The 16,578-nt window shown below is 36.2% G+C and overlaps 1 protein-coding gene across 1 annotated transcript; it reads left to right on the forward strand.

Annotated features, from left to right (window-relative positions):
• The first annotated feature begins 1,592 nt into the window (after positions 1–1,592).
• LOC134240182 (uncharacterized) lies at positions 1,593–10,834 on the forward strand. The gene is made up of 8 exons (XM_062722292.1): positions 1,593–1,717; positions 2,401–2,456; positions 5,698–5,928; positions 6,502–6,570; positions 6,895–7,095; positions 8,482–8,694; positions 8,931–9,116; positions 9,225–10,834. Exons 1-8 carry the CDS (start codon positions 1,593–1,595, stop codon positions 9,497–9,499), a joined length of 1,356 nt encoding a protein of 451 aa, XP_062578276.1. The 3' UTR covers positions 9,500–10,834.
• The last annotated feature ends 5,744 nt before the right edge of the window (positions 10,835–16,578 follow it).

Here is a 16,578-nt window from a genome sequence, read left to right on the forward strand (position 1 = left end):
AAATCGAATAGACTGGCTCAGACTGTGATATATTGTTTTAGGTTGATGGAGTTAAAAGGATGATTTCTTTTTTGTCATTTCTAAAAAACCATAATAACGTTCAAAGATTGATATTGACAATAAAATATGACATTTTCAACATTCAAAATGCTCATTTCGACAACATTGATTGCCAAAATTCATTATTTAGATTACTTTGCGACTCCCCCTTTCTTAATCATGAACAGAAATCGACTCCCCCCTCCGTTACCTTTGCACTGAAATTAGAAATTGCCTCCGTACATTCCTTAAACGATCATTTTCCAAATTCAAATTGTCAAACAATAAAGATTATCAAATAATAAAACATTTAGATCACCTACAACCTGGTTATACTACATAAATATTCATTAATGCATATTTTTTGTCATCGGCAAAGTAAAATTTGTGAATACTGAAAAAAGATCCGAAGTGTTTGAGCATACTAGATGGTTAAGACTGGGAAACTTCTAATGTACATGTACCTTAGTTATCGTATTGTTCCGTGCGATATAGTATTTGTGCAAAAACTATTTCTAAATGCAACAAAACACCGTGACCTACCTTTCGGCAGTTTTTCAAGCGAAGAAAATCGACTCCCCCTGGCGTAAAAAGCGACTCCCTCGTTCTTTTTCGCGACTCCCTTAAAGTAACGGTTTGACACGGTGCTCTAGATAACCATTGCGCCACGCGGGTGTCGTTGATGAGAAGAAAAATTTCCGTTGACAACGTAATGTTTTTAAAAATAATACTAGTAGCCAAAAAACATCAGTCCCCATTCGACAAAATGTTAAACTGTTTTTGCAGACAAAGTCACTGTATCTATCATAGAATTTTTAAATACTTGATTCATTTATAAATTGGTCGTATGTAGAGCATGCTATTGCATATCGGAACACTTATTAGACGTAAACTACACATTTGATGCAGGTGATAAGGGATTAGATTTTCTAAATTATCCCATAAAAGCAACATTGATATTTCAGTTCCTCTCTGAGAATTTAAGATGCAATATTTGAACGAATTAACCAACGTTTTCACCCGTCTATTCCACAGCAGCTCAGATCTGTAATTTGGGACGCGAATACCGAGAAAATACTTCAATATCATCAGAATATGTATATGAAGAATATGAAGGGAAACCAAGACTCTCAGCAGAGAAGGCATTGGATGGAGAATATCACAACCACTCACACGGATGTGCCGGTTCAAGGGTCGACAAACCCTTAAATAAGGAAGCTTGGTGGCAAGTTACCTTCAAGTCGTCTTCCAAGATTTTTAAAATCAATTTGGTCTTCAGGGAGAAATGTAAGTTCATTTATTATATATTAACCTGTATATCACTCAATTTTACTGTTGAATTCATGAAATCACATTACGTTGTGATCCTACTTTCCGGATCACCGCACATAGCGGCCGTGATTTTCTAAATCATTGTCACCCCCTCTAAAACTGATGACGTAGTGCATGGCATATGTGACTTTTTTTTAAACTTGCGTGTCAAAAAGTTCCTGGAAAAGCTGTTTTGTTTCAAATAAAGGAACAGGTGGATATAAAAATTCAGAAATGGTAAAATGGAAATCAGAGATGAATCCCGCCCTGGTGGACCAAGACCAACAACAACCACCAATGCAATGATAGCTAAAATTCAGAAACATGCTACTTATGATGATCGATTGACTGTTAGACACATAGCGAAGTTAGTAGGCATATTTTCGGAGGTTGTCCACACAATTTTGAGGGGAAAAACATATCACACTAAAAAAGCTAAGGACGGAAGATACCGAACATTTTGACAAATGAATAAAAACAACATGGAGTTAGAACAGAGATGTATAAAAGAATATATGTCTCTGGTTAGAAGTGCTAAAAATTTTTAATTGAAAAAATATCAAAAACTGTAATGAACGACGTTTGTTAAAACTTCTAATAGGTAATAAAACCTGAATTCATGACTTTGAATCCCAGTGAAACATTAATAATAAATTTCTTTTTCCGATAGTTAAAACACACCTTTCAGGAAAAAATACAAATCTTGGAACTGCCATATATCACATATAACCTGATAAAAAGGTTGCAAAATCTGTTTCAGTTAAAGGAGAGTATTTTTAGAGAAAATTTAAAAATTGGCAATTTTTTTTTTTATTTCTTTCTGAACACCAAGCACACAATTTATTGAACAGCCTTCGTATATTGTTCATAACTTAATATAGTTTTAGGAAATAATAGTAACATTTGTGCATTCACATGGTTAACTCAAATTGTGTGAGCCAATGACGAAACTTGCATTTATTTCAAAGTTTATTATATAAATCCAAATTGACAGTGATCGTATAGTTTTGATGCGAATAAAGCAATACACTGTTTATATAAATGTCTAAGGATCCGTCCAAAACAGAAAGAGCTGAAGGCTGAACTCCCAAAAAACCAGAGGTACTGTGAGAAATGAGCTCACTAAATGATACCCCCGCCTTCCATATGAATATAATGGGAGTGTCCATGTTTTGTTGTGGGAAACCCAAAATATGTGTCAGATCAATAAGTAAAATAGGAGGTGCACAATGGCAATATGCAATAAAGATTCTGTGAAAGTTTCATCAAACATTCAGTGGCATGGGAGGAGTTGCGGATGTATTCCCCAGAGCGTAACAGACAGACGGACGGGCGTACAGCTAGACGGACGGACGGACGGACGGACAAACCGATTACTATTTCAAGCGGGGGTATAATAAATAAAAGTCCAAAAGAATGATTCCCAAAAATAGAATGACATGCGAATGTAATAATGAGAGAGAGAATTGAGAATTAAATTGAGAATCTGAGATGAGAATGAGAAAGAAAGATGCCGTTTTCTGGCAAACCAGGGTATTTTGTGCTCAGAGGGTATTCATGATCCAGGATATAAAACTGCACATTTCACTGGCTGTCCCACCATTACTTACCATCTACGCTTTGTCTGTCCGTTAACCTATGAACCCCAACATGGCACCACCCTCTAATACAGCTAAACACTTATTACTAATATTTATGGGCTCAGTCCCCATCTCTACACCTAGCCCTAAGCTCTTTTACTTATACCCACCGCTTGAAAAGCGGGAGGGTATATAGTAATCGTTATGTCCGTCTGTACGTCCGTCCTTCCGTCCGTCTGTACGTCCGTCCGTCTGTTACGCTTTGGGGTACCCATCTCTTATCCTCAACTTCTCTCATACCACTGAATGAAATTTGATGAAACTTTCACAGCATCTTTATAACATATTGGCATTGTGCACCTCCTATTTTACTTTTTGATCCGACACATATTTTGGGTTTCCCATAGCAAAACATGGACACTGCCATAATATACATATGGGAGGGGGGGGGGGGTATCATTTAGTGAGCTCATTGCTCACAGTACCTCTAGTTTACTTCAACGTTCCCAATTTTATTGCTCTTGGTCAAAATCTTATTAATACCGTTGCATTTCCGTTCCAATTTTATTTCTTACTATCAATTGGCTTGATTGGTCTATTCGGATCAATTTCATTGCAAAATGATTTACCAAATTATGTAGTACATTGGAACAAAAACAAAATTCAATTTGTTTTAACAAGATAATAATAGTTCATTATAAGTACTTTTTCCAGTTATAAAGTCACCAAATTTGAGATACTATTAATATACATTCTGATTAAATAAACTTTTATTATGCCCCCGCTTGTAAAGCGGGAGGGTATATAGTTATCGGGATGTCCGTCTGTCCGTCCGTCCGTCCGTCTGTTACGCTTTGGGGGATCCATCTCTTATCCTCAACTCCTCTCATACCACTGAATGAAATTTAATGAAACTTTCACAGAATCTTTATTGCATATTGTCATTGTGCACCTCCTATTTTACTTTTTGATCCGACACATATTTTGGGTTTCCCATAGCAAAATATGAATTCTGCCATAATATACATATGGGAGGCGGGGGTATCATTTAGTGAGCTCATTGCTCACACTAACTCTAGTTATACCTCCCGCTTGAAAAGTGGGAGGGTATATAGTAATCGGTATTTCCGTCCGTCCGTCTGTTACGCTTTATCTCTTATCCACAACTCCTCTTATACTACTGAGTGAAATTTAATAAAACTTTCATAGAATCTTTATTACATATTGCCATTGTGCACCTCCTATTTAACTTTTTTATTCGACACGTCTTTTAGGTTTCCCATAGCAAAACATGGACATTGCCATTATGTGTTTACCTATGACGTCACATATAGAAGCTTCTGGATAACATTTGATAGGACGAGTTATTCTTCTTTACACATTACCTTAAAACAATATATAGCAACACATGGACATTATGGGAGGCGGGGGGAATCATTTAGTGAGCTCATTGCTCACAGTACCTCTAGTTTCATTTTACTTTCACTACTCATAACTAAAAATGATTATGATATTAATATTGTCTAAGTTTAAAATGTTTAAATAATATGTCTGTGCTAAACCCTATAGGTTTACAATTGACACAACTTTGAATCAATACCGACTTATTTAACAATTTAGTTGTTCATCTTGTTATAACAAATGATGTTTAAAATAAAGTTTTAATATTACCTTCTGTATACTGTATATAAACTATGTTAACGAGCTCCAATTTCATGATATTTTTATGCAGATAGTGTTAACTGTCCTTAGATTTTTGAGAAAGGACATTATTCGGTAATAACCAATTTTTGCCCCCCAAATCAAAGTATGACGGAGAGATATTTAATTATGTTCTAGAACAGGGGGATATATGCTGACTAAAACGCACTGAATATTTTCGTAATGACGTCATATGTTTGAAATGACGTCACGAAAATGACGTAAATTTAAAATGTCCTTGATTTCTACGGAAAATGTATATATTTCGTGGTTATTTTGAGTTAAAATCACCGAGCGCAGGTCTGATCAGGCTCAATATTTTGATATAATGTGTAGAATGATAATATCAATGAAATTTGTAAATTTTGTTCCTGAGCAAACTTGTGCTTTATAAATTTTAAAGCTAAAATTTTTGAGATTTTGTCCATTTTGTCCTCTTTCCAAAAAAAATAATATAAAATCGGACTAGTTTGTGACGTCATAAAAACAAAAAATTGTCAATTAACTACTTTGAAACTATAATATGTTCTGTAAATTTATATTTCTCATACTATATAAAGAATTCAACACATTTCAAGAATGTTTCAAAATTTGACTTTAGTGGGGGCAAAGATATGCAATATACCGCATATAGTGTTTTGCAAGCGTTTTCTTCTTTTTAAATGAGCAGCAATGAATTCTGTTTACCAGAGCTTTCTGTTTACCAGAGCTTCAATGGCTTTGAAAATATTTCATATAGTTAAAAGACTGTACTCTATTTTGAAAATGAAATAAATATATTTGAAAACATATGAAATGGTTTTATATTGTCCAAAAATAAAACATTTTTCCTCTGTGTACTAGAGCAGTTAAAAAAAACCTCATTGATAAATAATTAATTATAAAGTATCCTAAAGAATTGTTATCGAGTACAAATGAGTAGGCCTAAATATAAAAAAAATTACAGCTATTACTTGTAAAATCATCCTGTCCAAACAAAATAATATAGAACTACATGTAGAACATAGCTGAAATGTTTAAAGCTAAAATTGACAAAGACAGCAAAAATATGATCCTGTTATTTCAGTTACCCGACATGATGGTTATTATGTGTTCATCACAAATAAGACTGTAATGGCAGAGGAACTGGCCTCTCTTAGTCCCGTGTACCATGACGAAGAACCCAGTCCCAGCTATCAAAATACCATCGTTTTCCCCGGGGGAAGGGACGGTATACAAGTGTTCCTGTACGTCAACGAAACAAATCCACGAACCGAAAACTTTGTTGTGATTGAGCCTTGCGAGGTGGAAATTTATGGTAAATTGTCGTTATCTTAAATAAAAGTTAAAACTTATCAAAATAAATCATTTACATCGTACATTGCAAATTTTTTTTCTCGCTTATTTTTGTGTTGTGAAAGACTTTGTACTTCAATTAACAACCCAAAATTGGTGGATATATTCACACTTATAAATACCAGAAACCATTGATGTTTTTCAGTCTGTTGCCTGTCGTTGTTGTTAATAGCTATTCACTTTTTCATTATCTCCAATTTCAACCATTGTCACAAAGCATCCTTAGGTGAAGGTGATAACAGTTTTTTTTCTCTTACAAGGGAAGTTCACTGAGACAACTAAGTCAAAAAAGTGAATATGTTTTTTATAAAGTAAATTCAAGTTTGTAATAGATCATGTTCCATGTGGGAAGGATTGGGTCACAACATGGGCTCAAAGTTTTATAAGGGAATGCATAGATAAAATCAAATCTTCTCAAGAAATGCAGGAAAACAGTCCCTATGAAGTGTAAGCATCCTTATACCAGTTTGTTCATATTATTTATTATGTATAGATATAAGTTTGAGAGAATAGAAATATTTTTATGCATTTTTAGGATGTGTTTACGAAGAATCTGAGAATTGCACTTGCCCAAGTGAAGTTGCCGAAGACAGCTTTAGTAAAAGTTGGTTATTGTTTGTTGATAACTGCATATAACTTTTGAAATTAAAAAGTAAAAAGGCATATCATATACACCGTAGTTATTATAAAACTAATTTTAAACGATCTCCTTTGAAACAAGTAATTAAAAAATACACGAAAACTTATAGTACTAGTACATGTACATGCATATATAAAAAATGAAACGTCTTTCTATAATGGTTAAGCTAGACTATTCCATGCATTTTAGAATTAAGAACTTTTATTTAAATTTTAAATAAAATAATTCTTACATTGATATTAACTTTAGATTAACTCATTTCGATTTTATAATTTGTATTTGTTACAGCTCTTTGGAATTCGACAGTGGTTTTTGAACACGGAACATTCTCACTCAGGTGTGATAACAATTACCTGTCTCTAATGAATGTGGGAGAGTTGGAGAACTCTCAAACAAATTTAATGTTAGCTGAATGTGACGGTAAACAACAGTGTTCATACAAAACTGACTCCAACATCCAGGGGCAATCCATCAATTTCTACTGCCATGGTAAGTGTATCTATTGTTGACGACTAGTTTTCTTATAAAATTTGACTACCATTGGACTTCAAAAAATCATTTATTTTAGCCTTGTAAATGTCAAAACCTCTGTGATATATAGCGACTTGGATATCAGAATTGTTCTTTTTTAAAATGCAGTTCAAAACTTCGTAAAAATCATAGCAGAGATACATTGCCAGAGAAAGGGGGTCCATAAAATTCCTCTTTACACCAAAAAAATATTAGCACAGCCTTACTAGAATTTATGGTGAAAATTAGATTATAATTGTATAAAGGCATATTTCGATTCTTCTGATGTTTGGACTGTTTTGAGATATAATTTTTCATTTATTTTTGAGTTCTCTAGAATCAACATCTTATTTACACTACTTCTTGACTATGTAGGAACACAATATGTCTAAAGTCTCTAATATTAACGAGGAGTAAAAAGAAGAGTTTTGTTGACCATTTCTTGATCCCTACAATATACATTTGTAAGGATTTTTATGAAGTTTTAAAATTTAATATGATACAGTGAAGCAGTCTCACTCCCATTGATTAGAATGATACAGTACTTAAAACTGAAAGTTATTTCGAAAGGAAATTCTGAGTAAAGATTGAGATAGGCCTACTAGATGTGGAATTAAAACTGAGTTTTCCTAAAATGCAGTTGAAATAATGAGACTTTTAAAAATTAAAGACTATATTGTTGCAAGCTTTGTTTAAGTTGAAGATTAACTAACAATGATCAATGAAACGTGTTTTTCATGTTGTCTTTCTAGTTTATTTAATTATCACTTTTGGTCTACCAAAATGGAAAGGATAGACAATTCGCATTCTGCCCATTTATCATGTTTTTATTTTAACAATATTCTTTGTATCTAGGGTATCATTGTCTTCCACTTCAGTTTAAGTCTAGCAGGTATACATCTTTTATCAACAACTTCTCCTATACCATAGAATAAAATTCAATGATACTTTCACATATTCTTTATTGCAAAGTGCTCCTCCTATTTTATTTTTTATCTGACACTTATTTTGAGTCTCTCAGATCGAAACATGGAATTTATCATCATAATGGTATGGAAGGCAGGGGTATAATTTAGTGAGCTCAGGGCTCCCAGTACCTCTAGGTTTCTTTCTACGTTTTTCATGATTTTAAAACATTTTGAAAATGACTACATCTAATATAGCTGAATTTAAAATGCGACAGTTTGCTTTAAGTTTGATTAGAATAAACTACAGTACAATAATTATTGAAAAGAGTCTAAAACTGCTCTTTTAATTTTTCAAAAAATGCTACATGTAGCAAAATGTAACCGTTTTGCTTCAAGCAAACGTATAATCTTTTGTCATGTGCCAAAAGATTTTAAATTCTTACTTCTAAAATTGCAGATAGATGTATCAACGAAAACTACAATAACACACGATTCAAATATAATTTGGATGAAGATTTTCAATATCGTCCAGACGTCAGAGAACCTTTCACTGGGTATCTGAAGTCACGTGTCTTTGAGTGTGATGAGCGACATGTTCTGACTGATGGAAATCTCACACTTCAGTGTAGAGAGAACGGAACGTGGTCAGGAAAACCGCCGGTGTGCAATGGTCAGGCACCTATTTTAATTTTTTCAACCTACAGACTTGAGAATATGTTAATGCTACAATCAAACTTCTCTAATAAATCAAAAAGTATCAATAATGTCAAAGTAAAACAAAATAATTATAATTGAAAGTTTTCCAATGGCAGCGTAAGATTATTAACGTGTTTCTGTGGATTTGGGTACGGATATCAATAAGACGTCGATAAAAAATCACTATAATTTATTTCTTATTGTCAACAGTCACTTGTATGGAGCCGGTTCACGAGAATCGCTCTACTATTCTTGAATATGGGCATCTGCCGATCTATTTTGAGGATGAAAATGTGACATACAAATGTAGGAAAAACCATCGCCACGTGGATGGCAATCTTATAAGACTTTGTAACAAAAGCGGTGATTGGACAGGAAAGAAACCAGTCTGTAAACGTAAGTTGTCGGAACTTATAATGTAAAATGCGTAAAATTGATATTTCAATAACATCAAGTATGTTTTTCAACATTATATCTGTTTTATTTAATTTGCATTTTGGACAGGTTGTAAGTGCCCATGCGACAGGGTAAAATATCAGAATTTTATCAGTGATCCACAAATTCTTGAAAAAAGACTAGAGGATATGAAGAAGGAACTAGAAGTTCATAAAGAGAAACTCTCTAAAACAGTGAGAGCAAAAACCTGTGCCAAGGATGAGAGAACATCTTCAAAAAGACTGGGCTCTGTTTTAGGAGTTGGTATTATCGTGTCTGTGCTGATGTTCATTTGTTGTAGTGACCTTCCATTGCTTTGCAGACATATCCGGTATGGGCCTTGACTTTTGCGTACTGTTGACATTCTTTCATTTCCTTCGGTTAATAATTGAACTGTCCCCCTTGACTTCTTTCTTTCAGTTCGAATTCTCAAAAAAGACTGAAATTCCAGTAGCACTTCGAGATAGGCAAAACAGACAAAACAGGCATCACGACTGCTCGTCTTGATGCCTTCAAGGGAAGGTCGGGCGCACTGATAGATAGAGGATAGCTTTTTAAGATTTATTTTGAAAATGCTCTTAATATTATTTTTTTCCTGGAGTTTTTCCTTCCTAAGATATATTCAATTTTTTCACAAACGTATGAGAACACAGATTTGAATGACATTCCTTCTGTTATTCAATCGTTTTAGTAGGGATACAGTGATACCTGTGATGTTTAGAACAGAATAGGTCGTCACAGTATCACTAGTGACGACATCGATCATGTGTTCCGATGTGGTCTGTTGTAAACACTCGGAGTACACGTATTTGATACTGTTCCCAAGTTTGTTGCAACAAGTATGCTATTACCACCACCAGGATCAATTTCTCTGCTACGGTATTTAAGCCCCCATTCACACAGTGCTGCTTTTTTGCGACGATCATCCCCAGCAAGCCGTGACCCGAAAAAGTTTAGATCCAGGCGGATGGGAGCTGATCGGCGTCTAAATCGATCAGTTTGGCTTATGGTCTTCATTACGACCGTAGTAGGATGCCCCTAAGTCAAATGCGCTGCTAACACACTTCTACTTCGCTGCCTCTAAGACATTCAAGATCTTACTACGACGCTACGCAGACCTAGATGACTTTTGACGATATCGCTACGGTGGTGCCGATCAAAAAACGATTGTATTACGCTTCTAGTATGATTTTGGCGATGATGTAGATATATCTTGCAACCACAGATTTTTCTAGAACGATTTTGGCGATGATGCATACATATCTTGCAACCGCAGATTTTTCATGGCCTTTACCATGTGGTTTACGGGACATATCACGTAACTGTAGTAAGATGTGAAAAGTTTCAACTCCAAATGATCATCAAGTATAGTGTCACCCTTTACATGTAGTTGACAGATGATAATTGGTCAAATATCAGCGCTATGAAAACAAACTGCTGCCTGATTGTTCGTGGTATGATCGGCGTAGTGGGAGCGTTGTAGGAGCGTACACTCTACTTGATAAGTTCCTACGCTTTTAGTGCGCTTTTACTACGATCACGAAGATCTCTCTACGATGCTTCCGCGCTGCTTGTACGATTACGGCGCTTCTTCTACACTCTTATTACGACTTGTTGGCCACGGTCCACTATGCTAGTTTTGAGCATGTTCAAATGAAGCGTGGCGCGAGCGTAGAGCCCACTGCGCTTCTGAAGACTTCACTACGTTTCTCTTGCGATTTGTCACGATCGGCTAAGTTTTTTTCCACGCTTTGATCGTATTAGAAGCGGCCTCTATGTGTGAACGGGGGGGGGGGTTAAAAGTACTATCCATTTTGCCATATATGAGGTTAATATTATCTTCTTAGTTTTAAGGAAGGAAGAGTTTAAATTCAAGATGACGATGATTTTTAAATAATCTTTCAATTTCGATTAAAAAAAGTGTAGTGTACTAAAGTCCATACTTCAAATATTTTAAATGTATTGTCCAACAACACTGATACATTGTTTAACTGTTATTTGATGAAATTTGTTTGACATTAAACTTTATTATATTTGTACATTTCTTAGATGCTATCTTGTTCAATCCTAATACTACCAAGCAGCATCCTCTAAAGTGCTTACAAATTAAATACAGTAAATCTGGAAATTTTTACGTCGATTTTATTTTGCGAATTCGGGTCAAAATGCTGTTGATTAATTTTTACGTTTCGAAATTTTGCAAATGACTACTGCTTTGTTTACATTTTCTTATTGGTAATTTATTTTTAAGAAAAATACTTTTGCGAATTTGCTAAAAATTTATCTACAGCAAAATTTTCCAGATTTACGGTAGTCATTACAATAACAGTGACATCGTTTGTAAATAAAACATATCGTTGGGCCGTATTTCTGCTGACATTTTTCATACTATCACTGTAAACAAAATATTTCTCGCGTTCTCTTTTATTCGCAATTCGTCAATTTGAAATCATTTCGCGACGATTAATTTTGGCGACTGAGAAAACGTTCTTTTCCAATATAAAAAAGGTTTGCAGCGATATATATTCACAAATTAAAGTAGGTCGCGAAACTTGCGGATATTTCTCGCGCGCGAATTAAAGTTGCTTTATAGTACATGTATTTAGGCTATTGTTATTTACTCCTTCAGCCACAAAATACCCCCGTTTCCCTGATCAACACAGAAGGCGGGCGTGGCTGGTCAACAAGGGAAGGTGTTAGTTTAAAAAAAATGTAAAGAAACAATTTCTATTCTTTGGATTAGCAAAGAAGCATAAGTAATTGACCCCCATATAAATTACGTCTCTGTATAAGGTTAAAAAGTCACATCACATTAACATTGTTACATTGTTACTGGAAAGATTTCCAACACTATCGACATTGTCATTACATCCATAGGTAAAGGCTACCCCTAGTTTTCTAATCCAAAATTCTTTTCGTTGTCTACTGAAAGGTGTTCTCAGTGAAGGAGTGTTTGTGTGGTGATAAAACTTTTCGAGAATTCTAACTTTCATTGTCAAAATAGAATGATCAGATAAATTGAAATGTTTGTATAAAAGCTGCTGATTTATTTGAAATCCATTATCTGATATTTTTTATTAAGTGATCCATTGGTTTCACCAACATAAACATGTCCACACAGATTACATTCTATTCCATAGACAACATTAGATTTTCAGTTCAGATTTTCTGAAGTTTGTATAGAGGCTCTGTCGAGTAAGATCACTGGTGGAAAAAGTGTTATTTATCAAAATGTCAGAGGTTTTTACAGGGATATTATTTTTTCAATCCGTTCATTTCCAGTTGGATACGTTTCTTGTCCATTATTTATTCGGTGAATACGTTCAGTTTCCTAAGAAGTCAAGTGAAGTTCGTTTTATCCAGTGAGTTAAGATTATGCTAAAACGGGGAAGTGTAGAATAAACAAGAAGCCCACGGGCTTTATAGGTCACCTGAGTATTGTGCAACAACTTTCAAACAATTAAATTTGGTTTGTGTTTTAAACCAGAGGCCATGAAATTCGCAATTCACAATTTTGAAAGAGGCACCATTGCTTATCATAATTATAGACTTAGCATGCTTACTCTATTTACTTAATACCCAAAGGTAGATCAGAGTAACAAAGAGAAAATGCTCTTCCACTTTATAACCAGTTGTGCACATCATTCCAAAGGAACCACTGACCTTGGGGCCACATATTTCAAAATTTTGAAAATTTTATCATAAAATGGTTCATTAATACCAAAGAGCAGGTTTCGAAGCATTAATTTATTTTCAGAATATGTACCCCCCACCCCCACCCCTGACCCAGGAGGGGGACATAAAAATACATTTTGCTAGATGCACCTTTCTTCATCATAAATATATATTCTTGGATCATTGGCATAAAACCCAGGAGCAAAGGAAAGATTTTCAAAGAATTAATGTATTTTCACTATATAATCAATAGAGCCCCATCCTAACACCAGAACCCCTGACCCTGGGGCCATAAAATTCATAATTTTGGTAGAGGCACTCTTGATCATCATAACTATGTGCTTAGTTATGTGCTTAGTTAGTTTATTTAATACCCAGAAGCAGAGAAGAAGATTTTCAAAGAATAAATGCATTGTCACTATATAATCAATAGAGCCCCATCCTAACACCAGAACCCCTGACCCTGGGGCCATAAAATTCCCAATTTTAGAAGAAACACACTTTCTCATCATAACCATGTACTTAGTTAGTTTATTTGTTACTTAGAAGCAGAGAAGAAGATTTTCAAAGAATTAATGCATTTTCACTTTATGATCAATAGAGCCCCGCCCTAACACCAGAACCCCTGACCCTGAGGCCATAAAATTCACAATTTTGGAAGTGGTACTCTTGCTCAACATAACTATGTAATTAGTTAGTTTACTTAATACCCAAGAGCAGAGAACAAGATTTTCAAAGAAATAATGCATTTTCACTATATAATCTATATAGCCCCGGCCTAGCACAAAAACCCCTGATCCTCGGGCCATGAATTTCACAATTTTGGTAGAGGACTCAATGCTCATTACATTCATGCCAACAGTTTGCCTGCTTGATGTCCAGGAGTAAAGAAGAAGATTTTTAAAGATTGCTGTAATTTTGGTGGTTTTGGCCCCACTCCTCAGGCCCCAGGGGGGCGGGGACCACAAAATTCACAATTTGTGTTTCCCTTTACCCATAGATGCTGTATACCAAAATTGGTTGAAATTGGTTCAGTGGTTTCAGAGAAAAAGCTGAAAATGTTCAAATGTTGACGCACGACGGACGACGACGGACGAAAACGGATAGCAATAGGTCACCTGAGTTACTCAGGTGACCTAAAAAACCACTGAACGATTGTGTCTAATTTGGGAGATCCGTTTAAAGAACGGAAAAGCTTCAGTCACATTTCCCGGCCGATGGCCGTAGACCGGTGGTAACGGTAGTAATCGGTGGTGTGCGCGATGCCCAATCGGCCAAGTAGTCTGTAACACCTCTCACAGCAACAGACATACCCCCGCCGATGATTGTACAGCGAGCGACTCCAGAGGATATCATTTTTGACATGCCTGGCATCGATTACCGATCAGACATCGTATAATTTCCACCTATCATCTTACAATGCTCGGACGATAACGCTTACACATTGGTGAACATCGTACGTACATCTGTCGTACAATGGTCGACTATTGGCTGTTTGGTCGAACACCGACCGATGATCGACCGATGTCTGTTGCCCACCACTCACCGTCCGACGACCTATGATATTAACGGACATTGGATGATGCTCGGCCATGCATCGGCCGATCCTTGAAAGATGTGTTAATGGTGGGTTGCCGATGAGAAGCTATATGTGACATCGGTTAAGACATGGCTGAATTTTAACTACAACTTATTTTCTTCCGATGACCCCCACCGATGCATCGCCTATGAATTCAGTTACCCTCCGATTACTATTAGTGTCCTACCGGCAACTACGCCATTTCATCAAAAAACGCATCGGTTTCTCATCGTTTACCACATCGCTGGATAATGTGACTGATACTTAACAGCTTGAGTATTCATTTCTTTTGAAATTCAGGCGCCACTCTCCATTTTTTTTAATTCATGCGCTACAATTCATTGTTTTAAAATTATCCATTTTTGAGAAATTCTTGCGCTTCCTCTGTGCAAGACAGTTTTGTTTACAAATCTGTTGACGTCCGTTAGGTTTAGTAACAGTCACATTATCCAGCAATGGGGTATACGATGAGAAACCGATGCGTTTTTAGCTCACCTGAGCCCAAAGCCCAAGTGAGCTTTTCTGATCACATTTTGTCCGTCGTCCGTCCGTCTGTAAACTTTTCACATTTTCGACAAGAACCACTTGTCCAATTTTAACCAAACTTGATACAAAGTATCCTTGGGTTAAGGGGAATTTAAATTGTAAAAATTAAGGTCCTCTCACAAAGGGAGATAATCAAGAAAAGACAAAAATAGGGTGGGTCATCAAAAAATTTTCTTCTCAAGAACCACTGGGCAAGAAAAGCTGAAACTTATGTAGAAGTATCCTGGGGTAGTGAGGATTCTAAATTGTTCACATCATGATCCCCGGGGGTTGGGTGGGACCGCAATAGGGAATCAAAGTTTTACATCGAAATATATAGGAAGAATCTCTAAAAATCTTCTTCTCAAGAACTACTGGGCCATAAAGCTGAAATTTATGTGGAAGAAGCCCGTTTTACAAAAGAACTTACGGCTAAGACCAAAAACTTTAGATTGTTGTAATATTTTGCAAAATTAATATTTCTCTTTGAAAATTGTTGTGTAAAAATATAATACCACATTCCTTTTACTTTTAACATAATGTTTATTAAAAAATTTACGAAGAAAAATTTGGTCCCTTTATAAAACGGGCCCCTGGGGTAGTGTAGATTTTAAATCATCCAAATTTTGACCTGTGGGTTACGATGGGGTCACAATAGGTCACAAGGGAAAAATCTGGTTAAGAATAGTATGGTCAAAGCTTCTCAGGTGAGCGATGTGGCCCATGGACCTCTTGTTTGATAAAAATGGCGTGGTTGCCGGCCGGACACCTATAGTAATCGAACGGTGACTGAGGCCATTTGGCGAATCGGTGGGGGTCATCGGTAGAAAATAAGTTGTAGTTAAAAATCTGCGATGTCTCCACCGATGCCTCACATCGCTCCTCATCGGCAACTCATCATTAACACATCTTTCAAGGATTGGCCGATGTATGGCCGGGCATTGTCAAGTGTCCGTTGAATCTGAGGTCATCGGGGGGTTGAGTGGTGGCAACAATCATGGGTCGATGTTCGACCAAACATTGGCTCATAGTTGATGGACGTACGAACGATGCTCACCAATGTACGAGCGATGTAATATACATCGGCCAATTACCCTAAAACATCGTTTTATGATTAGCAATGCATCACTGAGCCTTTGTAAGTCCGGCCGGCAACCAAGTCATTTTTATCAAAAAACGAATCGGTTGCCCATCGTATACCTCATCGCTGGATAATGTGACTGATACTTTAAGGACACTAGGCCAATGTAGACCGATGTTATGGCATCGCTTACACCACGAATTACCACCGATTACCACTCGTCTACGGCCACCGGCCGGGAAATATGACCAAGGCATAAGTATCAGTCGTTGTTGCTTGCCGGACACCTATAGTAATCGGACAGTGACTGGGGCTATTTCTCGAATCGGTGGGGGTCATCGGTAGAAAATAAGTTTTAGTTAAAAATCTGCGATGTCTCCACCGATGACCCACATCGCTCTTCATCGGCAACCCATTATAAACACATCTTTCAAGGATTGGCCGATGTATGGCCGAGCACCGTCAAGTGTCCGTTGAATCTGAGATCATCAGGGGGTTGAGTGGTGGGCAACAGACATCGGCCGATCATCGGTCGATGTCCGACCAAACATTGGGCTCATAGT

Source organism: Saccostrea cucullata, unplaced genomic scaffold (assembly GCF_032062105.1).
Source record: "Saccostrea cucullata isolate Sc308-1 unplaced genomic scaffold, CSIRO_AGI_Scuc_v1 ctg74, whole genome shotgun sequence".
Lineage (NCBI taxonomy): Eukaryota > Metazoa > Mollusca > Bivalvia > Ostreida > Ostreidae > Saccostrea > Saccostrea cuccullata.

Coding starts and splice junctions, on each gene's coding strand:
- LOC134240182 (XM_062722292.1), top strand. CDS start 1,593: ATGGAAATCAGAGATGAATCCCGCCCTGGTGGACCAAGACCAACAACA. Junction 1,718..2,400: donor ACTGTTAGACACATAGCGAA/GTTAGTAGGCAT, acceptor TAAATGTCTAAG/GATCCGTCCAAAACAGAAAG. Junction 5,929..6,501: donor TTGCGAGGTGGAAATTTATG/GTAAATTGTCGT, acceptor ATGCATTTTTAG/GATGTGTTTACGAAGAATCT.